General features: G+C 43.0%; 1 protein-coding gene across 1 annotated transcript in view; it reads left to right on the forward strand.

The window, feature by feature from the left end:
• Window positions 1–2,093: 2,093 nt before the first annotated feature.
• heatr5a (HEAT repeat containing 5a) overlaps window positions 2,094–27,846 on the forward strand; it is an 82,085-nt gene continuing 56,332 nt past the window's right edge. Inside the window, 8 exon segments of the mRNA XM_055640652.1 lie at window positions 2,094–2,318; window positions 12,657–12,817; window positions 12,819–12,869; window positions 15,573–15,784; window positions 16,629–16,737; window positions 18,986–19,135; window positions 20,347–20,518; window positions 27,582–27,739. Of these exon segments, the coding sequence (XP_055496627.1) occupies window positions 12,743–12,817; window positions 12,819–12,869; window positions 15,573–15,784; window positions 16,629–16,737; window positions 18,986–19,135; window positions 20,347–20,518; window positions 27,582–27,739 (927 nt within the window). The 5' untranslated portion in view covers window positions 2,094–2,318; window positions 12,657–12,742.

A 27,846-nucleotide genomic window follows, 5' to 3' on the forward strand; every position in this document is an offset into this window, starting at 1 on the left:
AAATAAAAATTATACTTGAAATGTTTCTTTTGTGTGCAATTTGTTTTTATATGCTGGACAAGTGATTTTTGTTTTAAATCCTCATGAATTTTGAGATTATTCGATTGATATGTTCTGTTTATAGTGGGATGCACAAAGGTATCCGAATAAATGTGCAGATCACTCTTCTCTGCACCCATATCATGATTTATGAACTGCTTGTACTTTATGGGTCCTTTGTCTGATTTCCACCCCTCACCCATTCCCTGAATTTGGTGAATACAGATGTATGCATCATCTCAACTGTGGGCATATTAAATATTTAATAATGTCAGTTTGAACCAGCAGGGACATTTTTTGAAGGGTACTTAACAATATTTATCACACAATTATTACTGTGATTGTTACTATATTATTTTATGGAATCTTATGCACTGCACAAATTGACTGCCATCTTTAACAGTAATCGGAGGTATGGGGTCATTAGTGTTATTAGTTCTAACACCACTTGAGGTCCTATGTTTGTGAATGGCATTCTATAAATACAAGTATTTTTACTCGTGGACTTTAAGAATCAATTCCAGCTATTTGGTTGCTCAGTCGGCGGAGTGTCCTCATCTAGGGAAGGAATAGATCAATTGAGTCTCCAGCTTCTATGTGCAGTCTGGTGACATGAGAGAAAGTAAACATGTCTGGGAACACCTTAAATCTCTGTCCTCTGGTTCTTGATTTTCCCCACTCTGGGTAAAATACTGTGCATTCACCCTATCTATTCCCATTCATGCTCTTATACACCTCTACATGATAAACCCCTCATCCTTCTGCACTCCAAGGAATAAAATCCCAGTCTGCCCAACCTCTCACTATAGCTCAACCTCTCAAGTCCTGGCAACATCCTCGCTAATCTCTGCACTCTTTGCAGCTTCACGACATCTTTCCTAAGCTAGGAACTACATAAAATTGCGGGGCATTTTTTGGTTTTGTCTTTTGCACTATTTTTTGTTTTGTGTGTGTGTGTGTGTGATATATATATATATATATATATATTGTGTATGGATGTGTGTATATATACACACATATATATATATATAATATGCACTATAACACACATATATATAGATACATATACACACACACATATATATATATATAATTCAGTAGGCATCAGGACTGGGAGTGTAGCGATTCATTTTGTCTGAGTCATGCCAGTTACAGGGAGCCAATGATTGGGAGATGCTGGTAGATATAGGAGGAAAGTTTCTTGTCCCGCAGGAAATAATTACTACTAGTTTGAGGCCTGATATAGTGTTATGGTTAGTTATTCAGTGGATAGTGTATTTTACAGAAATAATGGTGTCTTGGGAGAACTTAGTGGATGAAGCTTATGAAAGGTAAAGGCTTAGATATGCAGAGTTGGCAGCAGATGTTGAGCAGCGAGGATGAAGAGCAAGTGTACGTTCAATAGAGGTGGGTTTTAGAGATTTCATAACGAGATCAACCACATCGCTATTGGAGAGCTTGGAATTCGTGGACAGGGTTTGGGTCAGGCTGTAAAGCAAATGTCCAAGGCAGCAGAGCAAGACCGTGGGTGGATTTGGTGGAGAAGAAATCGTGTCAGTTGGGGGAGGAGGGAGGGGTTGTTCTGTTGAGCCTTCACCGAAACCCCAAATGAAGAGAGATGCCCACTTGATAACCCCAATGACATACTTGCATTGTATGTGTGTATATGTGTATATATATATATATATATACACACACACATATGTTTTGTACACACTCTTTTTTGTTTATTGTTTACAGAGAACTGTTTACATATTATAGTTACTGCAAGTAAAAATGTAAGGTCTGACTCAGTCCGAGGAAGGTTCTTGACCCGAAACGTCACCCATTCCTTCTTTCAGAGATGCTGCCTGCCCCGCTGAGTTACTCCAGCATTTTGTGGGTAGACATAAATGCTGGAGAAACTCAGCGGGTGAGGCAACATCTATGGAGCGAATCTTCCAGCATTTTGTGCCTATCTTCGGTTTAAACCAGCATCTGCAGTTCCTTCCTACACATTAAGAATGTAATTGTTCTGCTTTGGACATATGACAATAAAACAGTCTTGACGAGCAGGGGGAAGCTCTCCCTCTCTTGCAGCAGCACAGAGGCTGTTCGGTTGCTCGGAGTTAGCCTGGCTTGGCCTGGTCCGGCCTGGCCCCTCCGCCGACCGCTCGGAGTTGTGCTCGCAGCCCTGGCCTGGTTGCTCGGCGCCGGCCAGTCTTGGTCGCGGCTCCTGTGGACTGGGAGAGGCGAGGGCCGCGCAGTCTACAAGCGAGGAGGTCTCGGTCTCGGTGCCGGTGAGTGACTGGGTGTCCTGGCGCTGCGGCCTGTTGTCTAGGGTCGGGCGGGGAGGCGGTGGAGGAGCGATCCCCGGGGTGGTCACCCGGCCAACGCCTGCAGAGTCCAACTCCTATCGGTGGGAACTCGCCGCATCAACCGTGCGGGGTTGACGGAGTGAAGGGTCGAGGCAAGGCTTGAAGGCTACACGGCGTGATACCTTTGGTGATACTCCCCAACTGAAGTAAATCCAGCGGCGACCCTTGAGACGTGGTGAATCTTCATCAATTAATGCAGTAACGTTGCAGGCTGCTGCCATTTAATCTGTGACACATTGCGATTTGAATATTTTGCAGCAATGCAGCAAAAAAGTACTAACTCCACTGCATTTTTCACAATGAGCGTATAGGAAGTGTTGCATGTTTAAATCTTGATTGATGTTTGTGGATGGATTTAGGGTATTCGGGAATCTTGTACATGGGATGATTTTTTTAATTTGATTGAGTACATAGAGAGTTATGAAGTGTTGCATGTTTAAATCGTGATTGGTATTTGTGGATGAAGTTAGGATTTTATTCGAGAATGATTTTCTATTTATTTCCTTGAGGGCATATAGTTATGAAGTGTTGCATGTTTAAAACGCGATGGGTATTTGTGGATGAAGTTAAGATTTTATTCAAGAATCTAACATTCCGCGTACTGTACTTGATTAAAAGAAAAATAGCTTGTGGACATAGAGTTCAATGTTGTCTCCGGGTGTGGTAGTTTAAGCTGGTGATTACATCAACAAGCGGTTGAATGGAAACAAAAGGATTAAAACAAGGTGGTGGTATTTTCAGGGCTACAATTTTTGTTGTACTTTTATGTTAACATATATAGCGATTCACAATAAAGAACACAGCACAAGTGTGAATTAAAACGTGCTTTGTCATAAAACAATATTGGAGCCGGCCTTTGTGAATATATTACTGCTAGTAAAAAAACTGTGTATCTCGGTAATATTTACTATTGGACAGACTGTTGCAGGCAGATTTAACAACTGATTAATTGCTTAGTTTAATTTCTTTAAAGGAAGGCAATGGTGCCTTCTCCCAATATTAATATGGTAGTTTAGCAAAAAATAGCCAAAACTTCAATACAAGTATGTCCCTTAAGAGAAGGCATGAACCATAAAACGGTCCAATCCGTGTAAACAGCCTTAAAAATAATTCCATTAGAATTTATTTTTAACTGCTTTACTCTGTATTTTTCTTTTTTTTCAGAAAATACAATATTTACATTAGTTGAGATGAAAGCAATATCATTGCTCTTATTTTTTTTTATCCCAAGTTAAATGACAATTCCTCTTCCAGTTAGCATTTATTATGTTTATTTTTGAATTTAAAAAAAATTTGCAGCAAACTGAACCACAGCCTCCAGTACACTGTTTTGAGATTTTTCTAAGATATCTCACAAATAATTAGTTGACTGTGTGTTGGGTTCTTGTTTTCTGAATGCTTTACATACTGTAATTGCATTATGTCATTTATGTACTGGTTCTACAGTTTTAGGCAGGACTTTTAAAATAAAACTTAGGAATTTTAAAGCAATATTAGAAAACATTGCAAGAAATAAATAAGCTTATGTGAGGTTTGTCATTAGTTTATGCCGAGAAGGTAGATTTTTGTGCATTATTTTTCCTAAGATTCGTTCAGTAAGATCATATCTGACTCCTCTCACACTGGCCACAAACTCTTTGAATCACTTCCCTCTGGAAGGCAACTCCGGACTGTCACAGCTGCCACAGACAGACATAAAAAGCTTTTTTCCACGAGTAGTAGCTCTACTCAATAACCAAAAATCTGTAGCCTCCTTTTGCCCTGGTATTTTATTTAATTCACATGTTTAATCGATAATGTTTTATTATTAATGTTTAATGTGTCATTCTTAATTGTCACAGTATATCACAATTGTCACTTGCGAGTGGAGCACCAAGGCAAATTCCTTGTATGTGAACATACTTGGCCAATAAACTTATTCATTAATTCATAGAAAGTGCATTGATAAAGAAAGGCTAGATTATTCTATAAGGTTGATGGGCAGCTGGTTTTGTACTGGCAACTGATTCTATAATCTATATTTGATTTATTTACATTTGTGTGCGGCATTAATTGTTCACATTGTTGGTCAACTGCAAATATTCTTTTTAAGTCCGGTGAATTTGCAAACATTCTTATATTATTCTTTTCACCGGATGTCAGTAATGTATTTGTGGAATAAAACACACAGTACTGAAATAACTCCGTGGGTTAGACAGCATCTGTGGAGGGCATGGATAGGTGAAGTTTTTGGTTGGAACCCTTCAGCTTTGAGTCAGAAGAAAAGTCCCAACCTGAAACATTGCCTATCCTTTCCCTCCACAGATGCTGCCTTGCCAGAGGTACTCCAGTACTTTGTGTTTTACTCAAGATTCCAGCATCTGCAGTTTCTCGTGTATGTGTGGAAGCTGTTTGTGGCAGAAATCTAATTTTGAAGAGACCTGTTCAGTTTCTCCATTACCAAGACAGTTGGCTAATCCTGGACACTGACAGTTTCTGATACCACTTAGTACATCTCAGTTTATCATAAATAATTTATAATTCCAGTTACTTAGTGCTGGAGCTGCGAAATTTAAAGCTGTAAATGAGCCATTTAAAAAATAAAAAAGTATGACTTGTAATTTAGAGGAGAGCTGTTGGAAAGCGTAATTGACAGTTCAATGAAATTCTGTTATTAATCAAGCCACTTAATTATTTCATCCACTGCTTACTGTCCAGTCTTTATCTGAAAGATCTCCAATCCAATCGATTCAGGATGAGGAAGGGTACCAACCCGAAACATTGCCTATCCATTATATCCCGAGATACTGCCTGAGTTACTCCAGCATTTTGTGTATTTAAAAGATCTCCGATGTTCAGTTGAAAATGGACCCAAAGTGCTGGAGTAACTCAGCAGGCCAGGCAGCATCCCTGGAGAGAAGGAATGGGTGACGTTTCAGGTCGAGACCCTTCAGACATTTGTTTGGTCCAATGTTCAGTTGAATGATTTTCTATAAAAAATATCAAATGCACGGCGGCATAATGTTTTAGTTTACTGTTTCTTCGTAGTTTGTTTGATTGTATATTGCCAGTGAATCCTGTGATTATTGGCGTTGATTATTGACTGACGTGTACAGTTAAGGAATATTTTTGTGAGTCCAGTCAGAAAGACTGATTAGTCTAGGGAAGGTGTTCTTTTCATGTGTGAAACAAAAACGCTGATTTCCATTCTATTCCAGTTGTCCTTGATACCATTGAAATGAGCACCTTTACATGTATACATCAACATGACAGCTGAAGTCGTTTTCGGTTAAAGTCCTATTTTTATGGAATTTATTAAGCAATATTTCTGTACTCTATGCAACCTTAATTGAGAAACAAAAGAACATTACATAGCAGTATCTTCAAGCATTTTTCAGCAGATTTTCATCAGTGATATAAATGAAAATTACTTCAAAATCTTACTGGGAATAATAAAGCATGCCTTTTTAGTTCTTCGAGCAGAGTCAATTTTCCCATTTGTGGAACAACTCACCACAGCAGTGATCAAAAGAGCTCAGCAGCGGCTCCACCCTCTCCGGAGACTAAGGAAAGCAGGTCTCCCTACTGTTCATCTAAGGACCTGCTACAGGGGCACCATCGAGAGTATATTGACCTATGGCATCACTTCCTGGTTTGGGAGTTGCAAGGCTAATGAGCACCAACTTAACAAGATAGTGAAGACAGCCAGCAGGATCATTGGTGCCCCACTCCCTTTCCTGTTGGAGATCTATAAGAAGCGGAGCATCAGCAGAGCCATCTCCATTATCAAGGACCCCTATCATCCATCACACCACATCTTCTCCATTCTGCCATCTGGGAAGAGGTACAGGAGCATCAGCTGCAAAACCAGCAGGATGCTACACAGCTTCTTTCCACAGGCAATAAGACTGGTTAACGGACTGTGTCCCCTCCCCATATATCATACACCAACACATCTAACCTCGCCCATACTTTGACAGCTAGGCACCTGTCAAAGCAAAGCCGCTGTTCGGTCTGAATGTCTGCTTTTATTTCAATTTTCTATTTTTTATTTAAATTCCTATTTTTAGATATGGTAATTAAAATTTTTAAAGCTATATGTATTTATTCTGTTTTTATTAACCACACTGATGGGAACTGATTGAGAAACAATTTTTTCATTTCATCTGTGTATGTGAGTACTCAGTTAAAATGACATTAAAGTAAATACTGATTACTGAATACTGAAAATCAGAAAGACTGGATCATTCTGAAGTTATGGGAGCAAATTAGGGCTAGAATGAATTTTTCAGGCAGTTGTGTCAAAATAAATGAACTGTCCATTATGTTGTAGAAGATCATTTGCAGTATTTCTTGCTCTGCATCTTCATTTTGAAGGGACACTGTTGAGTGAATAATATGCAGATATGCAAAAATTGGAGGAGCAGCACCTCATATTTCGCTTGGGCAGTTCACACGCCAGTTCTCCTTCCTTCCCTTCCCAGCTATCCCACAGCCTACTGTCTCCACCTCTTCCTTTCTTCTTCCCGTCCCCCCCACCCCCACATCAGTCTGAAGAAGGGTCTTGACCTGAAAAGTCACCTATTCCTTCGCTCCGTAGATGCTGCCTCACCTGCTGATTTTCTCCAGCATTTTTGAGGGGGGGGGGGGGGGGGGGGTAGAGGTAGAGGTGGAGTGGAGTGGAGTAGGCGGGCGGGTGTGGGAGTCCAGGCTGTGGGAGGCGTGGTGCGAGCGTACTTGGCTGGGCGCGGGGCTTTAATCCACAGCGGCTGGGAGGCGCCGCCTGGAGGCAGGTGTGCCTGGATTGGTCGGCATGTGGGCATTGTGATGTCAGCAGCTTCTGAGTGCCGTTTAGATTTTAAAAATTGATTTTTGTCATCAATGTTATTCAAAATCTGGGGAAATAATTGACCAAGGAGTGGATTTCTGAACTTATAAGTAAAATCCCTTCCGAAATGGTAAATATCTCTGCATTTTTGCGTCTGGTTTTCAAGGAGATGCGTTTCACATGCAAAACCACACACGCACACGCACACGCACACACACACACACACACACACAAACACACACACTTTTAAAAGTATACTAGACCAAGTTCAGACCTGTCGGGTCTGTTCCCGCAACGCGCGGTTGCAAGGGTGGGTGGCCTGACGTCATCGCGTAACGCCATGCGCTAGGTGTGCGCCGTCAAGACGCTGCGTACGACGTCGAGACGTGTGTACGCCAGTAGAGACGCTGCGCACGCCCTCAATGCGCCTGCGGGCCGACAGGCCGTTGACTCGCGGGATTTTAGGAGAGTGCAAGCCCGTGGGAATGGCGAAAAGCAGCGGGGGACGTGGACTTTTTCAAACGAAAAGAAGCTGCACTCAAGGGTTCCCGCATCTATTTGACGGGTCACTGCGCTCATCAAAATGAAGCAGCTTTGAAAGCTTTATACCGGATTGCTTATCGAATCGCACAGACTAAGAAACCTCACAATATCGGTGAAGAGCTTATCAAGCCATGCCTTCTCGAAGCAGCAAAGTTGGTGCTGGGGGAACAGCAGTCAAGCAAGTTCAGGCAGATTTCCCTTTCGAATGACACAGTCAAAAGTCAAATCTCGGATATGAGTAATGATATTCTGCTGCAAGTAGTGAGCGCTGTGAAGAGCGATCCAGTGTATTCACTGCAACTGGACGAGTCAACAGATGTTCCCTCATGTCCCCAACTGCTAGTCTACGTTCGTTACCTCAATGGAGAAGCCATGAAGGAGGAGTACCTGCTCTCGGAGCCATTGTCCACTACCACTCGGGGAGAAATGTGTTCAGAATGCTGGAAGCCTTCCTCATCAAACATGAGCTTGGCTGGGAATGCCTTGTCGGGGTGTGTACAGATGGGGCACCTTCCATGGTTAGTTTCAGATCCGGCTTCAAAGCCTTCGTGAAGGATGTTGTTCCCCATGTTTCCTTCATCCACTGCATGGTACATCGCCATGCTTTTTGTGATGAAGACTCTCCCTCCTGGTTTTCGAGAAGTGCTTTCAGAAGCAGTGAAGGTTGTGAACCACATCCGAGGGAGCGCAACAAACACAAGAATCTTCAAAGCGATGTGTGAAGAAATGGGCGCCGATTTCACTGTTCTGATATTCCACACAGAGGTGCGCTGGCTTTTGCGTGTTTAAGTTCTCAATCGTGTGATTCAACTTCAAGATAAATAGCGCTGTTCTTGGAGAGAGGGTGTACTGAGAAGGAGAATCAGCTTCATGAAATTATGCAGGATGAACAATTCGTGATGAAGGTTGCTTACTTGGCTGACTTCTTCGCCGGGGTGAATTCCTTGAACCTGTCACTTTAAGGAAACTTCCCAATGCTACACACGGCTCATGACAAAGTGGCAGCGTTCAGGAGGAACCTTTACCAGAGAAGTGTCCAGGACGGTGACACAACTATCTTCCCTGAGATGTCGACTCTCCTGGATGCTACGCTAGATGCTGAATGCCACTTCCACAAGGAGATCTCAACCCACCTTTTGGCAATTAGTGAAGCCATCGAACGTTACTTCCCGGACTGGACGACCGCTCTCGTGATGAGTGGATCATCTGACCCTTTTCTGTTGAAGACGGTGCCATCAGCGATACTGACGTGACTGCGGAGGTTGAATTTTATCTGTGAAGATGCGGAGCTCAAGAGTAACTTCATGGAACAAGAGCTTGCCACGTTTTGGCTGAAAGTGAAGGACTGCTCTGTTCTTTCGAAGAGGGCCCATTCCCCTTTAACCTATCGCTGTGAGGCTGGATTCTCAATCATGGTAACTCTGAAAACGAAGGTACGCAATAGGCTTGTGATCGAAGCTGACATGAGGTGTGCTACCTGTCGAACAGTTGTGCCTTTTTTGATCGCATGATGGCTGCGAAGCAATTTCAGCCATCCCATTGACTGAGCATTGGCGGACATGTTTTAATAAATCGGGCTGGTTTTTTTCCAATTTTTGTTTTGGGGGTCACGGAACTGACCAAGAATATCTGATGGGGTCGTGGGGCCAAAAAGGTTATAGAACCACTGGGCTAAATGAATGGTGCCAATACGTTTGCGATTGCATTCATGTTGTAAACACACTTGTGCTTGATCAGAATCATTTAAAATGTGTTCCTTTCAAGAAAATAAACCTTTTCTTCTGTGACTTGTTGATCTTGAACCCCATTCTTTAGATGTTTTTCACATAAATAGGAACACAGTAACCCCTCGTTATTACAAACTTTTTTGTGATGGATTTTGATTACAGCAGACTGTCTCTTTAAGAACACGGGCTGCTTGTTACACTGCGGAGGCTGTTGAAATTGACAAGGCATTGAAATTGACAAGCAATCGCTCAGATCGACACTTTCTTAAACAATGTAACATACTCTGGTGCCAGGAGAACAGCCTCCTCTTGAACATCAAAAAAACAAAGGAGCTGATCATGGACTTTAGGAGGGCACATCATCCGAGGACGTACACTCCATTGAGTATAAATGGGGATCCTGTGGATAGGGTGAACTGTTTTAAATATCTGGGAGTCCACATCTCTGAGGATATGACATGGTCATCACACGCCTCAGCACTGGTGAGTAAGGCAAGGCAGCGCCTTTACCACCTCAGGCAATTGAGGAAATTCAGAGTGTCTCCGAGGATCCTCCAGTGCTTCTACGCAGCGGCGGTGGAAAGCATCTTGTCCGGGAACATTACCATCTGGTTTGGGAATTGCTCTGCCAAGGACAAGAAGGCTCTGCAGAGAGTAGTGCGTTCGGCCGAACGCACTATGGGAACTTCACTCACCCCCCTGCAGGAACTATACATCAGGAGGTGCAACTCCAGAGCAAACAAAATCATGAGAGACCTCTTCCACCCCTGCAACGGACTGTTCCAGCTGCTACGGTCAGGCAAACGCCTCCGTTGCCATGCAGTGAGAACGGAGAGGTTGAGAAGGAGTTTCTTCCCAGAGGCAATTCGGACTGTAAACGCCTATCTCACCAGGGACTAACTCTACAGAACGTTTTTCCTTCTATTATTTATTATGTAAAAGAATATGTGTGTTATGATTGTGTTTATAATTTGTTTGGTTGTTTTGTTGTTTGTCTTTTGCACAAAAGTCCACGAGCATTGCCACTTTCATTTCACTGCACATCTCGTATGTGTATGTGACAAACAAACTTGACTTGACTTGACTACAGCCTTTAGTATTTTCAGCAGTTTAAAAAAAAAAAAAATTTTTAGCTGTTAAAAAGAACTTTTGCAAACAACTCGTTTCACGGAATGACCGTTAGGTGGTTCAAACGAATCCCTTACTCGGTTATAGCGGATAATCGGCAACAATGGATACCATTCCCGTGTGGTCCATTGGAACAAGGGTTTACTGTAGTTGGAGAACTATGAAGAGAACTTAAGGTACACAAAAAAGCTGGAGAAACTCAGCGGGTGCAGCAGCATCTATGGAGCGAAGGAAATAGGCAACGTTTCAGGCCGAAACCCTTCTTCAGACTGAAGACAGACTTCCATCTGAAGAAGGGTTTCGGCCCGAAACGTTGCCTATTTCCTTCGCTCCATAGATGCTGCTGCACCCGCTGAGTTTCTCCAGCTTTTTTGTGTACCTTCGATTCTCCAGCATCTGCAGTTCCTTCTTAAACACTATGAAGAGAACTTGTTGACCAACTTTTTAATCCTCAAATATCGTAATTGTTGCCCATTGTTTATGTTGTATAATATTTTTCCATGACTGCAATCTTAGATCTGTGCTAATATTTCCATGTGCAACAGCTTGTGGGTCAAACACAAACTGCATATATTATTTTTTTTAATATCATTTTGATCTTCCTAAGAACATTTCTTGCAGCTTAATTGTTCAAAAGTACATTTACTCCAATCTTTTGGCTCATTTGGACGTACAGAAACCTTTCCAAGGAGAAAATTAATTAATAAATATAAATGTACAGCAATATTTTAAACATGGGCAATGACTTTTCAGATGGGGATCAAAGAAAACAATCAATAATTTAATCTAAGATTGTATTGTAATCCACAAAGCAATTGAATTTGAGACTCAAATGAACAAAGAACCCCTGAGCTGAAATGGTTGCATTAACAATTATGCTTTGTGCCCTTAAATATAACTAGTTAATCATATAATGCAGTGAATTTCAGTGCAGCACTGGAAGTAGATTAAGAGGACGCACAGGATGCCTGATTTCATTAGTTACAGGGCATAAGAGCAAAGAGGTTGTGATTCAATCATACAAAACTTTATTTAGGCCACTGTTAGGGAGCTGTATTCAGTTTTCCTCGCTGCACAACAGGAAGGATGTGGTTGTACAGGAAAGAGCACAAAGAAGATTCACCGGGTTGTTGCTAAGGTGGAATGTTTCAATTTTGTGTGAGACTGGATAGGCTAGGTTTGTTTTCATTCGATATGGGAAGGTGGGGGGGGGGGGGGGGGGGGGGGGGGGGGGGTGAACTGAATAATATTCCAAAAGGGGGCATGGGAAAACTTGCATAGTGAGAAACTTTCATTTATATTTATTGAGCGTGCCAAACAGCATAGGTTTAAGGTAAGGAATGGGAGATCTAGGAGGGAATTTGATAAGGATATGCTGTTTCTCAGTTAGAGAGCTATATAGCACGGAAACTGCTTCAGATCAATGTGTCCATGACAACGGTTCTGTGTAAATACAATTTGTCTGCATTTGGCCCATATCTTTCTCAAACCTTCCTATCCATACATCTGTCCAAATGTCTTTTTTAAAATCTGGAACACAATGTCCAATGGATTGGTGGGAGCAGGTACTGTGACAACATTTCAGTATTTAGATTGTGCAAGTGAAATGCCATGGCATAGAAGGCTGCAGGCAGAGTGTAGGAAAATAATGTTAACGCTGATCGGTAATTGATAGCCAGCATGTATCTAGTGGGCTGAAGTGCCTGTTTCTGTGCAGTATTATTGACTGAATATTTGTTTTTAAAATAGCATACTGTTCAATTTTGATACTGAGAGAAGCTATTATGTTGATAAAATTTGTACAAAGATGTTCCTCATTTTAAAATGGTGGAAATAACTACAAATTTGATTCTAGAGCACAATAAATTAATACAAGCTAAGTTTTCAGTTAGATGTATTTCACATGCAACTTTTTATTGGATGCTTCTTGTATTTTCCATTTCAAGAATAATCAAACAGTTTTAGCTGTGTGTAGTGTTTGCTCATTGATATATTGTTGAACCAGTTGATAGTCGGAGACTGTTAATGAATAGTTGTCTTATGTTTGTGTTGCAGTAATTGAAAGAATGCCAAGACTTTTAATTCTCCTTCTGCCTTTTGTGAAGTTTCCGTGAGCTTTTGAAGAGAAGTCTGGCAGAGCTATGGAGCAAGCACATGGCCTGCTATTAAATGAAGAGTTCTACAGTAAACTGAGTGACGCCAAGAAACCAGCATTCTTTTTTTGAATGGCTGCAATTCTTGCAAAAACTTTTGGTGGCTGCGAGTAAGGTAAAGCATGAACTGTTCTTAAAGTTGTGAAAATGTCTTTGCTTTTGTAATTTTCCAAAGATACAGGTCATGCCAATAGACATGCTAACCTTTGATGCCAATCCAGCTAATCTCACTAGCCCACATTATGCCTGGATCCCTCCAATCCTTACTGAAATACCTGTCAAAGTGCCTTTTGAACATTATAATGCTCTCTGATTCCATTACCTTCTCTGATATCTTGTTTCAAATATTCAGCACTCTCTTAAAATGTACTCCTTTTAAATTTCTCCTCCATCACAAATTTGTGCTGAGTTCCAGACTAATTTGCCATGAGAAAAGGACACTGTCTATCTCCTCTAACTGTACCCCTCATAATTTTGTAAACTACAAAGTCATCCCTTGTCCTATGTCCTTACAGCCTTTCTTAAATAAAGGTACAATGTTAGCCATCCTCAAGTCTTCCGCTACCTCACCTGTGGCTAATAGAAACAATGATGGTTAACAAGAAAGATTAAATAGACTGGAATTATTCTCACTGGAACATAGGACAAGGGATGACTTTGTAGTTTACAAAATTATGAGGGGTACAGTTAGAGGAGATAGACAGTGTCTTTTTCTCATGGCAAATTAGTCTAGAGAGAAATTAACCACATGTGATGTTTTTCTATTACAAATCTCAAATTGTGGAGTACAGAGGCAAATAAATAAATGATGGGTCATTGTCCCAAACATTATGGTGTGCACTGTAGACGGTGATGTGGAGATATAAAAAACAATGAATGAAAGATATGCAAAAAAGTAACAATGATAAAGGAAACAGGCCGTTGTTAGCTGTTTGTAAGGTGAAAATGAGAATCTAGTGCGACTTGGGTGGGGGAGGGATAGAGAGAGGGAATTGCGGGGCTACCCGAAGTGAGTGAAATCAATATTCATACTACTGGGCTGTAAGTTCCCCAAGCGAAAAATGAGATGCTGTTCCTTCAATTTGCATTTAACCTCACTCTGACAATGGAGGAGACCGAGAACAGAAAGGTCTGCGTAGGAACGGGAAGAGGAATTAAAGTGTCCAGCAACCGGAAGATCACGTAGGTTCAGGCAGGCTGAACGAAGGTGTTTCGCGAAACGATCACCCAGTCTGCTTTTGGTCTGCTTGTATAAGAGTCCGCATGTTGAACAACGAATACAGTAGCTGAGGTTGGAGGAGGTGCAAGTGAACCTCTGCCTAACCTGAAGGGACTGTTGGGGTCCCTGGACCCTCGAGGGAGGAGGTATAGTGACAGGTGTTGCATCTTCAGCGGTTGCAGGGGAAGGTACCTGGGGAGGGAGTGGTTTGGGTGGGAAGAGATGAGTTACCAGGGAGTTGTGGAGAGAAAGGTCTCTGCAGAAGGTGGAAAGTGGGGAAGATGGGAAAATGTGGCTAGTGGGGAATCCCGTTGGAGGATTATGTGTTGTATGCAACGTCTGATGAGGTGGGAGGGTATGGACTAGGGAGACTCTGTCTCTGTTGCGACTAGGGGGATGGGGAGCAAGGGTGGAGCTGCGGGGTACCGAGGAGACATGAGTGATGGGAGAGGGGGACCCCCGTTCCCTAAAGACTGAGGACATTTCAGATGTTCTAGTATTGAACACCTGATGACGGAGGAACGGAGTAGGGCATAGAGTCTTTGCAGGAAGCAGGGTGGGAAGAAGTGTAGTCAAAATAGTTATGGGAGTCACTGGGTTTCTAATAGACGTCAGTCAATAGTCTATTTCCTGTGATGGAGACTATGAGATCAAGAAAGGGGAAGGAGGTGTTGGAGATGGTCCAAGTAAATTTGAGTGCAGGATGAAAATTGGTGGTGAGGTTGATGAAGTCCATGAGTTCTGAATGGATGCAGGAGGTAGCATGGATGTAGTCATCAATGTAATGGAGATAAAGTTTGGGGATAGGGTCAGTGTACACTTGGAACAGGGATTGTTCAACATACCTTACAATGAGGCAGGCATAGCTGGGGCCCATGCGGATGCACATAGCTACGCCTTGGAGGAAGTGGGAGGAGTCAAGTGGGTGCTGGTTTGACTGCACAGGTTAGCATTTCTTCATCATCCCAGATGGAATCTTCAGGCACTTGGGAGCAATTAAGTCTTAACTACATTGTTGTGGGTCTGGAAAGTTAAAGGCAGAGTGGTTTAGGTCAGAATGTTTCCTTCCAACCCAGATGGGTTTTTATGCCAATCCACGGTTGACACGATGAGGACTCCAGTTAAAGTCTCTACTAACTGAATTCAAACTTCCTCGTGCCAGGTTTCAAGATCATCTTGTAAACTCCTGGATTACTAAATAACGTGCTGTAAGGCAGCAACTCTACCGTTGTGCCATTGTGCGGCATACTCCCCCTGAATTCTCAATTCTGATGCAGGGTTTTGACCAGAAACATCAAACATTCCTTTGCATTCACAATGCTACTCAACCCACCGAGTTCCTCCAGCAAATTGTTTGTTGCTCCAGACTCCAGCATCTACGGTCTCTTTTCTCTTCCTCCCTCATTGACTGGTCATTGCTATTTGTAAATTCCTTTGCACATATAGAATCACAGCTTGGTTTGATTGCATAACAATGCAGCATTCAAAAAAATAAAATTGATGTAATGCACAAAAGATTGAGAGTACACGAAGGAGCAAGACAAATAAAAGTGCATTTATGCTGCAATTTTCTTTTTTCTGACCACTTTTTCTTTGCAGGCTGATATCAAAGAGAAGCAGAAGCCACTGGTGGAACAACTGACCGCCTTGCTGGAGAGCTCACCAGGCCCACCTGCCCGCAAACTGATTGCGAAGAACCTGGCCTTATTATATAGTATTGGTGATATTTTCTCTGTGTACCAAACCATTGACAAATGCAATGAGATAATCAGAAGTAAGGATGACTCACCAAGCTACCTGCCCACCAAACTGTAAGCGATCTTATTTATTTATTATTTGTAGAAAAATATGAGGATTGTGGTAATTCCCCCATTGTGACTAACTTTAGAGCAACAGACGTTAAACAACAACATTAATGATTGTAGACACAAAGTGCTGGAGTAACTCAGCAGGACAGGCTGCATCTCTTTCGGGTCGTCACCCATTCCTTCTCTCCAGAGATGCTGCATGTCACACTGAGTTACTCCAGCATTTTGCGTCTACCTTCGATTTAAACCAGCATCTGCAGTTCTTTCTTAAACATTAATGATTGGATGTGCAAAGCCATTTAAGTGAGGTGATGATTTAGTTAAGGGGTAAAATGCACTGTAATATTGTCACAGGATTCTGAATCTGAAACTGGTTTCTCTAAATTCTCCCCTAATATTTGACATCCCTATGCCGATGTTATAATGTATACACCATAGATGGAATCCAATGGAAGAAGATGGTTTGCTTAGAAATTCTCTCTGATATCAAAATGTGCTTCAGTGATGGTTGGAATTCTTGGTTAAAACGAAACTCTACTTTGAGGTTGCAAAGAAGATGTGGGTGACTTTATGTGTATTTGTGCGTTCATGGTAGTTAGTTGATTTTGGGTAGGAATGTGAATTGGCACACAATCTACTTTGATAAACACACTTGAGTTTCCTTTCTCAGAAGGTATTTTACCGATTCATATTATCCAAGTAATTTTGCTATTTTGTAGAAATTAATTCCTGTGAACATATCCATCAGCAGATATGACAGTCTATCAATTCTCTCTTCAAGCATACTCATTTTTGTAAATACAATGTTTCTGCATGAATTGTTGAAGTTGTTTACTTTTTTTTGCAGGACTGCAGTTGCTTGTTTGGGAGCTCTGTATGAACAACTCGGACGAGTATTGGGGAATACGCATGCAATCTCAGTGGGAATCTTATTGAAAGCAATGAAAAGCGCTGAGGTAGGAGGAGACTTTATCAGAATCTCTTCTAAAACAGCCGACAGACAGTAACAAATGTTTGCATTTGGGATTTATTTATTTATTTTTGATAAATGGCATTCCTTTCTTTATGAAACCTTACGAGTATCCAAAGGTTTTATAAGTATGTTAAGGGGAAAGGGATAACAGGAAAGAAACCAAAGTGGTCATATGTGTGGAGCCGTGGGAGATTGGCAAGATCATCAGTGAATATTTCTTCTCTGTTTTTACCGCAGAGAATGATCTGAGGACTAGAGAACTTGTGAAAGTTAATAATAATAATAATAATAAATACTTTATTGATCCCCTCGGGGAAATTCAGATGTCCAGAAGCCCCCAACCAACAAACCCACTGATTCAAAACGAACGCAGACAGAAAATACATAGAATACACTGTGGACACTACCTGAGAGCAATAAATACTTAAAAAGACCAATAATTAACAATTAAAAATTAAAAATTGCAAAAATGCATCCCCCCACAGCCTAGCGGTCCGAATTATAAAATCTAATGGGTGCAGGGGTGAAGGATCTCCTGAACTGCTCCGTTCTACAGTGCAGGGAGAGGAGCCGGTTGTTGTTCCGAGTGCTCTTTTGATTCTCCAGAATTACATGGAGGGGATGCCCGGGGTTTTTCAGGATGACCTGCACCTTGTGCCTCATACGCCTCTCAAGCACATCCATCCCAGAGTCCACTCTCCCCTCCAGCACTGAGCTAGCTCGTTTAACCAGTTTGACCAGCTTCTTGTTGTTTTTTTCACTAATGCTGTTGCCCCAGCAGACAACAGCGTAGAAAATAACACTTGCAACCACAGTGTTGTAAAACATGTGCAGCATATCACTACACACATTGAAGGATTTGAGCCTTCTGAAGAAAAGGAGTCTGCTCTGGCCTTTTTTGTAGAGGGAGTCAGAGTTGACAGACTGAAGGGGGAGCTTGGACCTGCCAAAGTTAACCACCATCTCTTTAGTCTTAGTTGTGTTCAGGATGAGACAGTTCTCTTCACAACAGCTGCACAAAAGGAACTGGTCAAGTTCCTGTATTCCTCCTCCTGCCCGTTCCTTACACATGCCACAATCGCTGTATCATCTGAATATTTCTGTACGTGGCATGTGTCAGACATAGTTAAAGTCTGCTGTATACAGGGTGAAGAGGAACGGGGCCAGAACCGTTCCCTGTGGGGCACCAACATTGCACACCACTGTGCCAGAGACACTGTTCCCCAGCTTGACAAACTGTGGTCGACCCGTCAGGTAGTCGTATATCCAGGAGATAAATGGAGATGTTTTGAGTACAGTCCGTATTATGGTCAAGGAGGTACTGGATGTTCCAAGGCCGTGGGGATTGTGGTGGACAGGGGAATCCAGGAGTACATGTGTGGTTCCCTGAAAATAGTGTTGCAGGTAGATGCGATAATGAAGAAGGCTTTTAGCCTGCTGGCAGTCAGAGAACTGAGTATAGACGTTGGGACATTATGTTACAGTTGTGCCAGATGTTGGTGAGGCCACGTGAAGTACTGTGTTCAGTTTTAGTCACCCTGCCATAGGAAAGATGCCATTAAACTGGAAGAAGGGACCCAACCCGAAATGTGACCCATCCTTTTTATTCAGAGATGCTGCCTGACCAGCTGAGTTACTCCAGCACTTTGTGTATCTTAAGAATACAGAGAGGATTTACAAGGATGTTGCCAAGGCTTGAGTGTCTTTATTCATTGGAGCACAAGAGGCTGAGGGATGAACTTACTGAGGTGTATAAAATCATGAGTGGAAGAGATAGGGTGAATGCACAGAGTATTTTACCCAGAATAGGGGAATCAAGAACTAGAGGGCATAGGTTTAAGGGAAAGATTTAATACGAACCCAAGGGGCAACTTTTTAACATGGAGAGTGGTGGGTTTTGGAATGAGCTGCCAGGAGAAGAAGATGAAGCCGGTATAATAACAACATTTAAAAAACATTATGACTGGTGCATAGATAGGAAAGATTTAGAGGGATTTTGGGCCAAAGATGGGTAAATGGGTCTAACTTAAATGGGAGATCTTGCTCGGCATTGACGAGTTGGAATGAATAGCCTGTTTCCGTGCTTTATGACTATGTATAATTATTAATTTCTAATGTTGATTATTGTGCTAAAAGTTCCAAGAGAGTGCTCAGTCTTCATGCAAGCTGAGAAGCCTACTGTTTGGTTAAATTTGACTATCTAATCTTAAACATCTTTCTCCGCCATCTAGTCCCAAGGGCGCTATGAAATTATGCTGAGTTTACAGAAGATACTTCTGGGGCAAGGAGTTGCTGCTATACCGTGTCACAGAGATATCTACAAAGCTGCTCGCTCATGTTTGACAGATCGATCAATGGCTGTTCGTTGTGCTGCAGCAAAGGTATACATTTCATATTTTTAACATTTATTCACTTTCAGCCACATTTGAATGAGGAAAAAGACTGCAGGGTTTGTTAAAACAGAAAAATAATTGGTACCTAGACTTTCTGACAATGTATTTTTAAAAGGTTGGTTGTTTATTTCTAGATTTGATTTCAACACAAAAAATATTGAGGAAGTGTTTCTGAGCTGTGGAAAGCGTTGGGAAATGTTTAGTTTAGAGATCCAGTGGGGAAACAGGCCTTCGGCCCACCGAGTCCACGCCGACCTGCGATCACCAGTACACCAGTTCCATCCTACACATTGGGGACAATTTACAGAAGCCAATTAACCTATAAACTTGCACGTCTTTGAGAAAACCGGAGAACCCGGAAAAAACCAACGTGGTCACAGGGAGAATAGACAAGCTCTGTATGGACAGCACCCGTGGTCAGGATCGAACCTGGGTCTCTGGCGCTGTAAGGCAGCAACTCTACCTCTGCGCCACTGTGCTGCCCCATTATATGAGAAAAACCTGCACTTGACAAAAGATCTAAAGCAGATTTTGTAAGGTTGAAAAAATGGAAATATGAATAATTGTATGAAAATTAGATTTGATATGATAACACAATCGGATACATATGAAAATATTGTACAGAGTTAATCTGAGAAATTGTTGTCTATAGGGATAAGAATAAGGGAAGACAGTTTAATGTTTAACTGGCAGTGATGTAGAGATATCAGTTTTGAAGCAATATAATCAACCTTGAAAAACTGTGTTTGAAATTTTTTTTTTTGCATTTCGTGTTCGATGGTATGGATGGACAAATTAAAAGGCATTGCAAAGATCTGGAAGCAAGAGCATTTTAGTGCGCGTTTCTCCTGTTTGCCTGTGCGTCTTTTGTGCTTTTCACTATGCGGTCTCCTTATTGGTTTATTCCCCACATGTACCTTTTTACTTGAAGTGCTGTTTTTTCTCTCAGTGCTGCATTTTAATGATCATGTGTGACATTTGCTTCATTAAAAAAATAAATCTTGAACAGCAGTCCAAAAGATTACGTTTCAGAATGCCAAATACCTAATTTGCAGCTATTAACCTTAGTTCTTGACCAAAAATATTTGTCGACAGGATTAGTGTGTTAATTCCAGATGTGTTCTTTTTTTCCAATGTTCCAATTAACTTTTTACCATGATTGCTCCAGCAGATACTGACAGTTTTTTTTTGTATTTCAGTGCCTTTTGGAACTTCAGAAAGAAGCTGTTTTTATGTGGACCACAGAACTCGAGAATGTTGCTACACTTTGTTTCAAAGCCTTTGAAGGTTCTAATTATGATGTACGTGTCTCTGTATCAAAGTTGCTGGGAACTATTTTAGCCACAGCTGTAACACCCAAACAGGGCCCAGGTGGGTGTTATTTATTTGGTATCTTTTGTTTTTGTGGTAATTTTAGTTAAATCAATTCGGATTCTGAGTTACCATTTAAGTACTAATCTAGCAAACAAATGATGAGCTTTATTTCTATAATGGTATATCTGCTAAAATTAATTGATCTTGAACTTGCGCTGCCATTGATTTTGGAGCAGGTAGAGAAATTAATTTCTAAACTAGTGTAGCTAAAAAGCCTTATGGCGTTGTTTAATATAATTGTTTAGCTTGCCAAATATTGTGCATCCAATTTAAAGAATATAACACTTTAAATCAGACCTTTAACACAGTACGGTTCCACCACTCCTGTAATCAGGACAAAACTGCCCCTGCCCCCCACCCCTGGAAAATGTGATGCCTAGGCCGGGTGAGGCGGGCAATCTCTACCTCATCGGGACTTCCATGACAATCGGCGGGTAGAATTTGACCCCTGCGGCCAGGGCTCTGGAACTCCAGCAGAGCCGGATTTACCACTAGGCTTCATCGGCTAAAGTCTTGGGCCTCAAAATCTTGGGAGCCTCCGGCCAAGACAGGACACCTGCCGTTCAACACTGAGCAGGCCCCCCTCTCTATCTCTCTCTCTCTCTCTCTCTCTCTCTCTCTCTCTCTGTCACTCTATGTCTCTGCCCGCCATCCGGGCCGCCGGGTTTCCTGGTCCTCCAAAAATATTCTAAATGGAATTTAAACTGGAGGTGGTGGAGGGTCCATCATCAAACTCTGAACAATAACAGCTTGCATTTTATCTGTTTATTTATTGTGTATATATATGGTCTATGGTATATAAACACACTGAACTTTTATCTCCTGTTCTGTATTATGTTTACATATTCTGTTGCGCTGCAGCAAGCAAGAATTTCATTATCCTATCTGGGACACGTGACAATAAAACTCTCTTGACTCTTGACTTGGAGTTAAGCAAAAAAGGGTTCTTGGGGGAAAAAGAGTTACCTTAAATTTAGTTGCGTCTGGTTGGGTAACAATAGTAGGGTGAAGACTATTCCATGCCTTGATTGTGCGGGGGAGCTCCATGGAGCAGCCAGCAACTCTGGATAGAAGAAATTAGGTGACGTTTCGGGTAGAGATCCTTCTTTAGACTCCCTCTGGTTTTCGTGTTTTTAGCTTAATTTAAAGATACAGCGTGGAAACAGGCCCTTCGGCCCACCGAGTCCATGCCGACCACCGATCACCCGTACACTAGTTCTATCCCACACATCAGCGACGTAAGTAAAGAGTCAAGAGTGTTTTATTCTCTCACGTCCCAATGAAATCCTTACTTGCAGCAGCACAACAGAATATGTAAACATAGTACTCTGTAAACAATGTTATAAATGAGAAAAAAAAGGTGTATATTTATATATGAATATATAACTATATAAATATGTGTATATCTATCTATCTATCTTTATTACTAAAAGTATGTTCTTGACCGGTTTTGGCCATCTGTGCTGCGATTTCCGAGAGAACGCCGCCACCTACGGCCGTCATTTTTGGCCACCTCGCTCAGAGCCCCCCTCCGCCATATGTGTGCCGAGGATTTTTCCTGTCGATGAAAAATGACAGAGATATTAATGTTTTTACAAAATTCCCCATTCTCTCTGCTGCCCCCGCTGGAGGCAGGGGAAGGGACTATAAAACCAGGAAGTGGTGTGCCTCAATTAGTCTCTGCAAGCTGGAGCTCTGTCAATTAGTCTCTGTCACTCTGAGCTCTGAATGACACTGAACAAATGTCTACAGCACTGTGAGTACCCTTAATTTGGTTTGAAAATGAAAATATAGTTAGTTTGAAGTAAAAAAGCACTGCCTGCAAATGTTTGTTTGGGTTGAATTAAAAAGGCACTCTCTCTCTCTCTCTCTTTCTCTCTCTCCTCCTCTCTCTCATCTCTCCCTCCCTCTTTCTCCCCCCCCCCCCCCCCCCCTCTCCCCCCCCCCCTCCTCCTTTCACCCCCACTCTTCTCCTCTCCCCCTCTCTCCTCCCCCCACTCTCCTCTACCCCCTCTTCCACTACCCCCTATCTACTCTTCCCCCCTCTCCTATCCCCCCCCCCTCCCCCCCCTCTCTCTCTCTCTTTTTCCTCCCCTCCATCCCCTCCCCACCATCCCTCCCCTAAACCCCCTCCCTCCCCTCCACACACCCCTACCCCCTTCCCTCCACCCTCCCCATCCCTGCTCCCCACCTCTCCCCCTCCCCTCATCTCACCCCCCCTCTCAGCACACCCTCTCTCCCCCTCCCCCCCTCCCTCCACTCCCCCCCCCCCTCTCTCCCCCCTCTTCCCCCTCTCTCTCCCTCACCCTCCATCCCCTCCATCCCCTAAACCCCTCCCCTCCACACCCCCTACCCTCTTCCCTCCCCTCTCCCCACCTCTCCCCCCTCTCTCTCTCGCTCTCCCCTCTTTACCTCCCCCTCCCCCCCGCCCTCCCTCCCTCCCCTAAACCCCCTCCCCTCCACACCCCCTACCCTCTTCCCTCCACCCTCCCCCCTCCTTGCTCCCCACCTCTCCCCCTCACCCCCCCTCTCAGCACCCCTTCTCTCTCTCCCCCTCACTCTCACCTTCTCTCTCTGTGTCTCTGTCTCTCTCTGTGTCTCTGCCCCTTTCTCTCTCTGCCCTCACCCTCTAACCCCCCCCCTTCTCTAGATGTGATGTGCAAGTTGGGGGCTATGCGTCAGTAGATAGTGTGGTTATGGGGTAAAAGGAGCAAATTAATAATATTAATATAATATCAAGGGGGTAATTAGTGTGAGTGCGGGGGATAGTTTGTGTGTGACGCTGCATGCCGCCTCCCCCCCCCCCACAACCGCACGTTGGGGGAACAGACCCAACGGGTCTGCACTTGGTCTAGTAATATATATATATATATATATATATATATATATATATATATATATATATATATATATACACACACACACACACACACACACACACACACACACACACACACACACACACACACACACACACACACAATTTCCCTCCTGGGATTAATAAAGTTCTATTGTTTAGTATCGTGTGTGTAGGAAGGAACAGCAGATGCTGGTTTAAACTGAAGATAGACACAAAAAGCTGGAGTAACTCAGCAGGTCAGACAGAATCTCTGGATAAAAGGAAAATATTACGTTTTGGGTTAGGTCTGAAATAGGTTCCTGCACATCTTTGGAATGTGGAAGGAAACAAGAGCACCCAGAGAAAACCCATGCGATCAAAGGGAAAAGGAGCAAACGCCATAGAGACAGCACCCATATTCAGGATCAATTCCGGGTCTCTGGCACTTTTAGGCAGCAACTTTATGGCCAATTTACTGCCCCATAGTCTTGAACTTAATTAAAACATACAGTAGCTGTATAGGGAGATATAGCATCACTTGGAGATTTAAGACTGAAAATTGATATTTTCATATTTTTAGTAACCAAAGTTATGAACGTATAATTTTTATTCTCCCTGCAAGTGTGTGGGTTTCCTCCCACATCCCGAAGGCGCATTGGCTTTGTAGGTTAACTTGTCTCCTTAAAATTGCCCCAAATGTGTAGGGAGTGGGTGAGGAAAGTGGGATAACAAAACTTGTGTGAATGGGTAGACAAAAATGCTGGAGAAACTCAGCGGGTGAGGCAGCATCAATGGAGCGAAGGAAATAGGTGACGTTTCAGGTCGAGACCCTTCTTCAGACTGATGTGCGGGTGGGGGGGACGGGAAGAAAAAAAGGAAGAGGCGGAGACAGTGGGCTGAGGGAGAGCTGGGAAGGGGAGGAGAAAGCAGGGACTACCTGAAATTGGAGAAGTCAATGTTCATACCGTTGGGGTGTAAACAACCCAAGCGAAATATGAGGTGCTCCTCCTCCAATTTACGGTGGGCCTCACTCTGGCCATGGAAGAGGCACAGGACAGAAAGGTCGGATTCAGAATGGGAGGGGGAGTTGAAGTGCTGAGCCACCGGGAGATCAGGTTGGTTATTGCGAACCGCGCGGAGGTGTTGGGCGAAGCGATCGCCAAGCCTACGCTTAGTCTCACCAATGTAGAGCAACTGACACCTAGAGCAGCGGATGCAATAGATGAGGTTGGAGGAGGTGCAGGCGAACCTCTGTCGCACCTGGAAAGACTGCTTGGGTCCTTGAATGGAGTCAAGGGGGGAGGTAAAGCGACAAGTGTAGTATTCCCTGCAGTTGCAAGGGAAAGTGCCAGGAGAGGGGGTGGTTTGGGTGGGAAGGGGCGAATCGACCAGGGAGTTACGGAGGGAACGGTCTCTGTGGATAGCCAACAGGGGAGGAGATGGGAAGATGTGGCCAGTGGTGGGATCCCATTGGTAGACAAAAAAGCTGGAGAAAATCAGCGGGTAAGGCAACATCTCTGGAGCGAAGGAATAGGCGATGTTTCGGGTCGAGACCCTTCTTCAGATTGATGCCGGGCGGGATGGGGGAAGACACAAAAAAGAAAGGAAGAGGCGGAGACAGTAGGCTGTGGGAGAGCTTGGAATGAGAGGAGAAGGAGGGAGAAAGCAAGGACTACCTGAAATTAGAGAAGCCAATGTTCATACCCCTGGGGTGTAAACTACCCAAGCAAAATATGAGGTGCTGCTCCTCCAAAATGAGGTGGGGCTCATTCTGGCCATGGAAGAGGACCGGGACAAAGGTCAAATTCGGAATGGGAGGGGGAGTTGAAGTGTTGAGCCACCAGGAGATCAGGTTGGTTATTGCGAGCTGAGTGGAGGTGTTGTGCGAAGCGATCGCCAAGCCTGGGCTTGGTCTCACTGAGGTTGATCGTACGCTGAATAATTCAACCACATTCTTGTTTGGAAATGGAAAGAAATAATAGAAATTGCATTCATTGCAACGTGTAAAAAGAGTTGAGATACTGTATTGTAGTTTTGCTGCATGTCATTGTGGTATATATCATGTCTTGATTGGTGAATATGGTTAGTTTGTGACTTTATTTGAAGCAGAAATAATATGTGAATGCTTTATTGAGCATAGTTCCGACTGGTAACTAAGCACTTTGTCCGAGCTCATTATCGCACGCATCATGCAAGCTGTCTTAAATGACCACCTAAACTGTCATTTGGCAACCTAAAAAGCTGCCAAGGTTGCCAGGCTGACAACTGAGAAAAAAAGCTATGTGAGAGCTCTGCAAGGTGTATAATATTTTTGACATTGTCATAGGCCTTTCTTACATATGCTGTCATAACGCACTGTAGTCTCTAAACAACCCTTCAGTAATTTTCCTTGCCCTCCATTTCAGAATAATAGTATTTTAAGCCGATAACTCGACACTAGCACTGGCAATAAATAAATAAGCGCAGCTTTCCAGCCCCTTATCTTATTGGCTACGCTCGGCTGCAAATCGGTGTCAATTTGGTGGACCATTTTCCTCTAGTCGTGGGGGTGGGGGATTGGGAGGGGCCTCATGTGGAACAGCCTAGGGCCTCTCTTCATCTAAATCCTGCCCTGAACTCCAGCCAGGCTGGAGCCAGCAGATCCGTTCCCATAGCCAACTTCCTGATTCCTGATACCTGCTGATTTTACAGGCCGGTATCTCAGCCCCCAAGGCTGTGACCTCTGGTCCGGCAAAACAAATAATCCAGAAAGGCTCTGGAACCAAGGACGCCAGAAAATCAGTGGTGGACCTGTAACATGCAACGGATTTTGCACTTGGTAGACATGTTAACCTTCATCAAACTTATGTTAACCTTTTAATCTGAGCTAATATTTTACATGAGCAGTCTGGACTCTAAAGTATTGAGTGCCACTGTGGTCACTTGAGTGACCCAGGCTCATTCCAGACTTCTAGTGCTGTCTGCCTTGTGTCTGCACGTTCTCCTGGAAATTGTGGTACTCCTATTCCCTCCCACATCCCAAGCACATAAATGTTGATGGGTTAATTGGCCACATTTAAATTATCCCTGGCCTATATGTGGGGAGCAGAATTGATGAGAACATGGTATGAATAGATTATAGGGAAAAGTAGTGTAGGAATGTGATTGTTCTGTGTGCCAGCATTGATTCGATGGGCTGAGCAGCCTTGTAGTTTACAAGGAAATATGGGAATGTTTCATATTTGAGCCACCTCAAGGCTTTTTGACGTTGAATAATTGCCACCTTCCCCTTGTTCGAGACTTACCTATATCAGAGTTGTCCTGGCCGATGCATTCAACATATTTATATGTTGTTTTTCTTCTATCTATTGGGAGGCTTCACGTACCATTGCCCTTGTTCTATATCGCCTTCCATGTAGTTGATCTTCATTTTTCCAATCTAATCTAGTTCTCCAATTCTTCCGCATCTCTGGTGACTTAGCTCTTGTGAGTTTCCCACTTGGTCATCTTACCCCGATAACCATGTTTTCTACAATGAGAGCCAGACTGAAATTACTTCCAAATAAGACCATCACTTCCCTCTCTGTCATATAACTTTCTTACCCTTGATAACTTGTATACAAACCATCTTTCAGAGCAACTGTTGGTCCTCTAATCCCATGCCTGTTACTTTGGCTCGGTATCTTGAAATTTCTAACATTTCCTTTAAAGGGCCTGTCCCACTTGGGCGTCATTTGCATGTCACGCAGGTTGCGTAAATGACGCGCAAATGACGCCCAAGTGGGACAGGCTCTTAATTGTGCACAACGCAAAGTGGAATTTAAATCATCACCTTATCCCTATGAGCTCTCATCTGCAACTTTGCACTTTCTATCGTAACAGTCTATTGTAAATTGGACACTATTTTCCAGAAATAGTATTTATTTAATCTACTACTGATGACTTAAGAGCTATCCAATCCAAAAGAATCAATGCCATGGCACCTGCCGCCCATGTGTGGAATTGAAAACGAGCCAAAAATCCCAATTTTACTGGTATTGCATAAAATTAAAATTGTAATTTTGCATTGCAGCTTGGGCCAATGTATCCAAACAGGAAGTCACCATTGATCCCTATGTTCAGTATTGCCGTTAATACTTATTGCCCTTGTTACCAGTTAATAATCCAGAAAGTGTACCGAGAAGTCACAGTAGCATGTGTTTTGGTTTTGCTTTTTAACGAATGTTTGTATTTCTCTCCAAGGTGCAAGACAGGTGACTCGTAAAACCTCACTGGCTGAAGTAATGGACTTGCTGGCTTCTGGCTTCCTGCGAGGTGGCAGTGGGTTCTTGCGGGCCAGTGGAGAGATACTGAAAGGTTGCAGCTCCGTGAACCGAGATGTTAGGATTGGAGTTACTCAGGTTAGATTTGATTTTTGCCTTTTAAGAAATCCATCAGACCATTAGACGTTGGAGCAAAATTAGGCCAGTCAGCCCATTCTACCATTAATAATTTACATTTTTCTTGA

Source organism: Leucoraja erinacea, chromosome 9, assembly GCF_028641065.1.
Source record: "Leucoraja erinacea ecotype New England chromosome 9, Leri_hhj_1, whole genome shotgun sequence".
Classification (NCBI taxonomy): Eukaryota; Metazoa; Chordata; class Chondrichthyes; order Rajiformes; family Rajidae; genus Leucoraja; species Leucoraja erinaceus.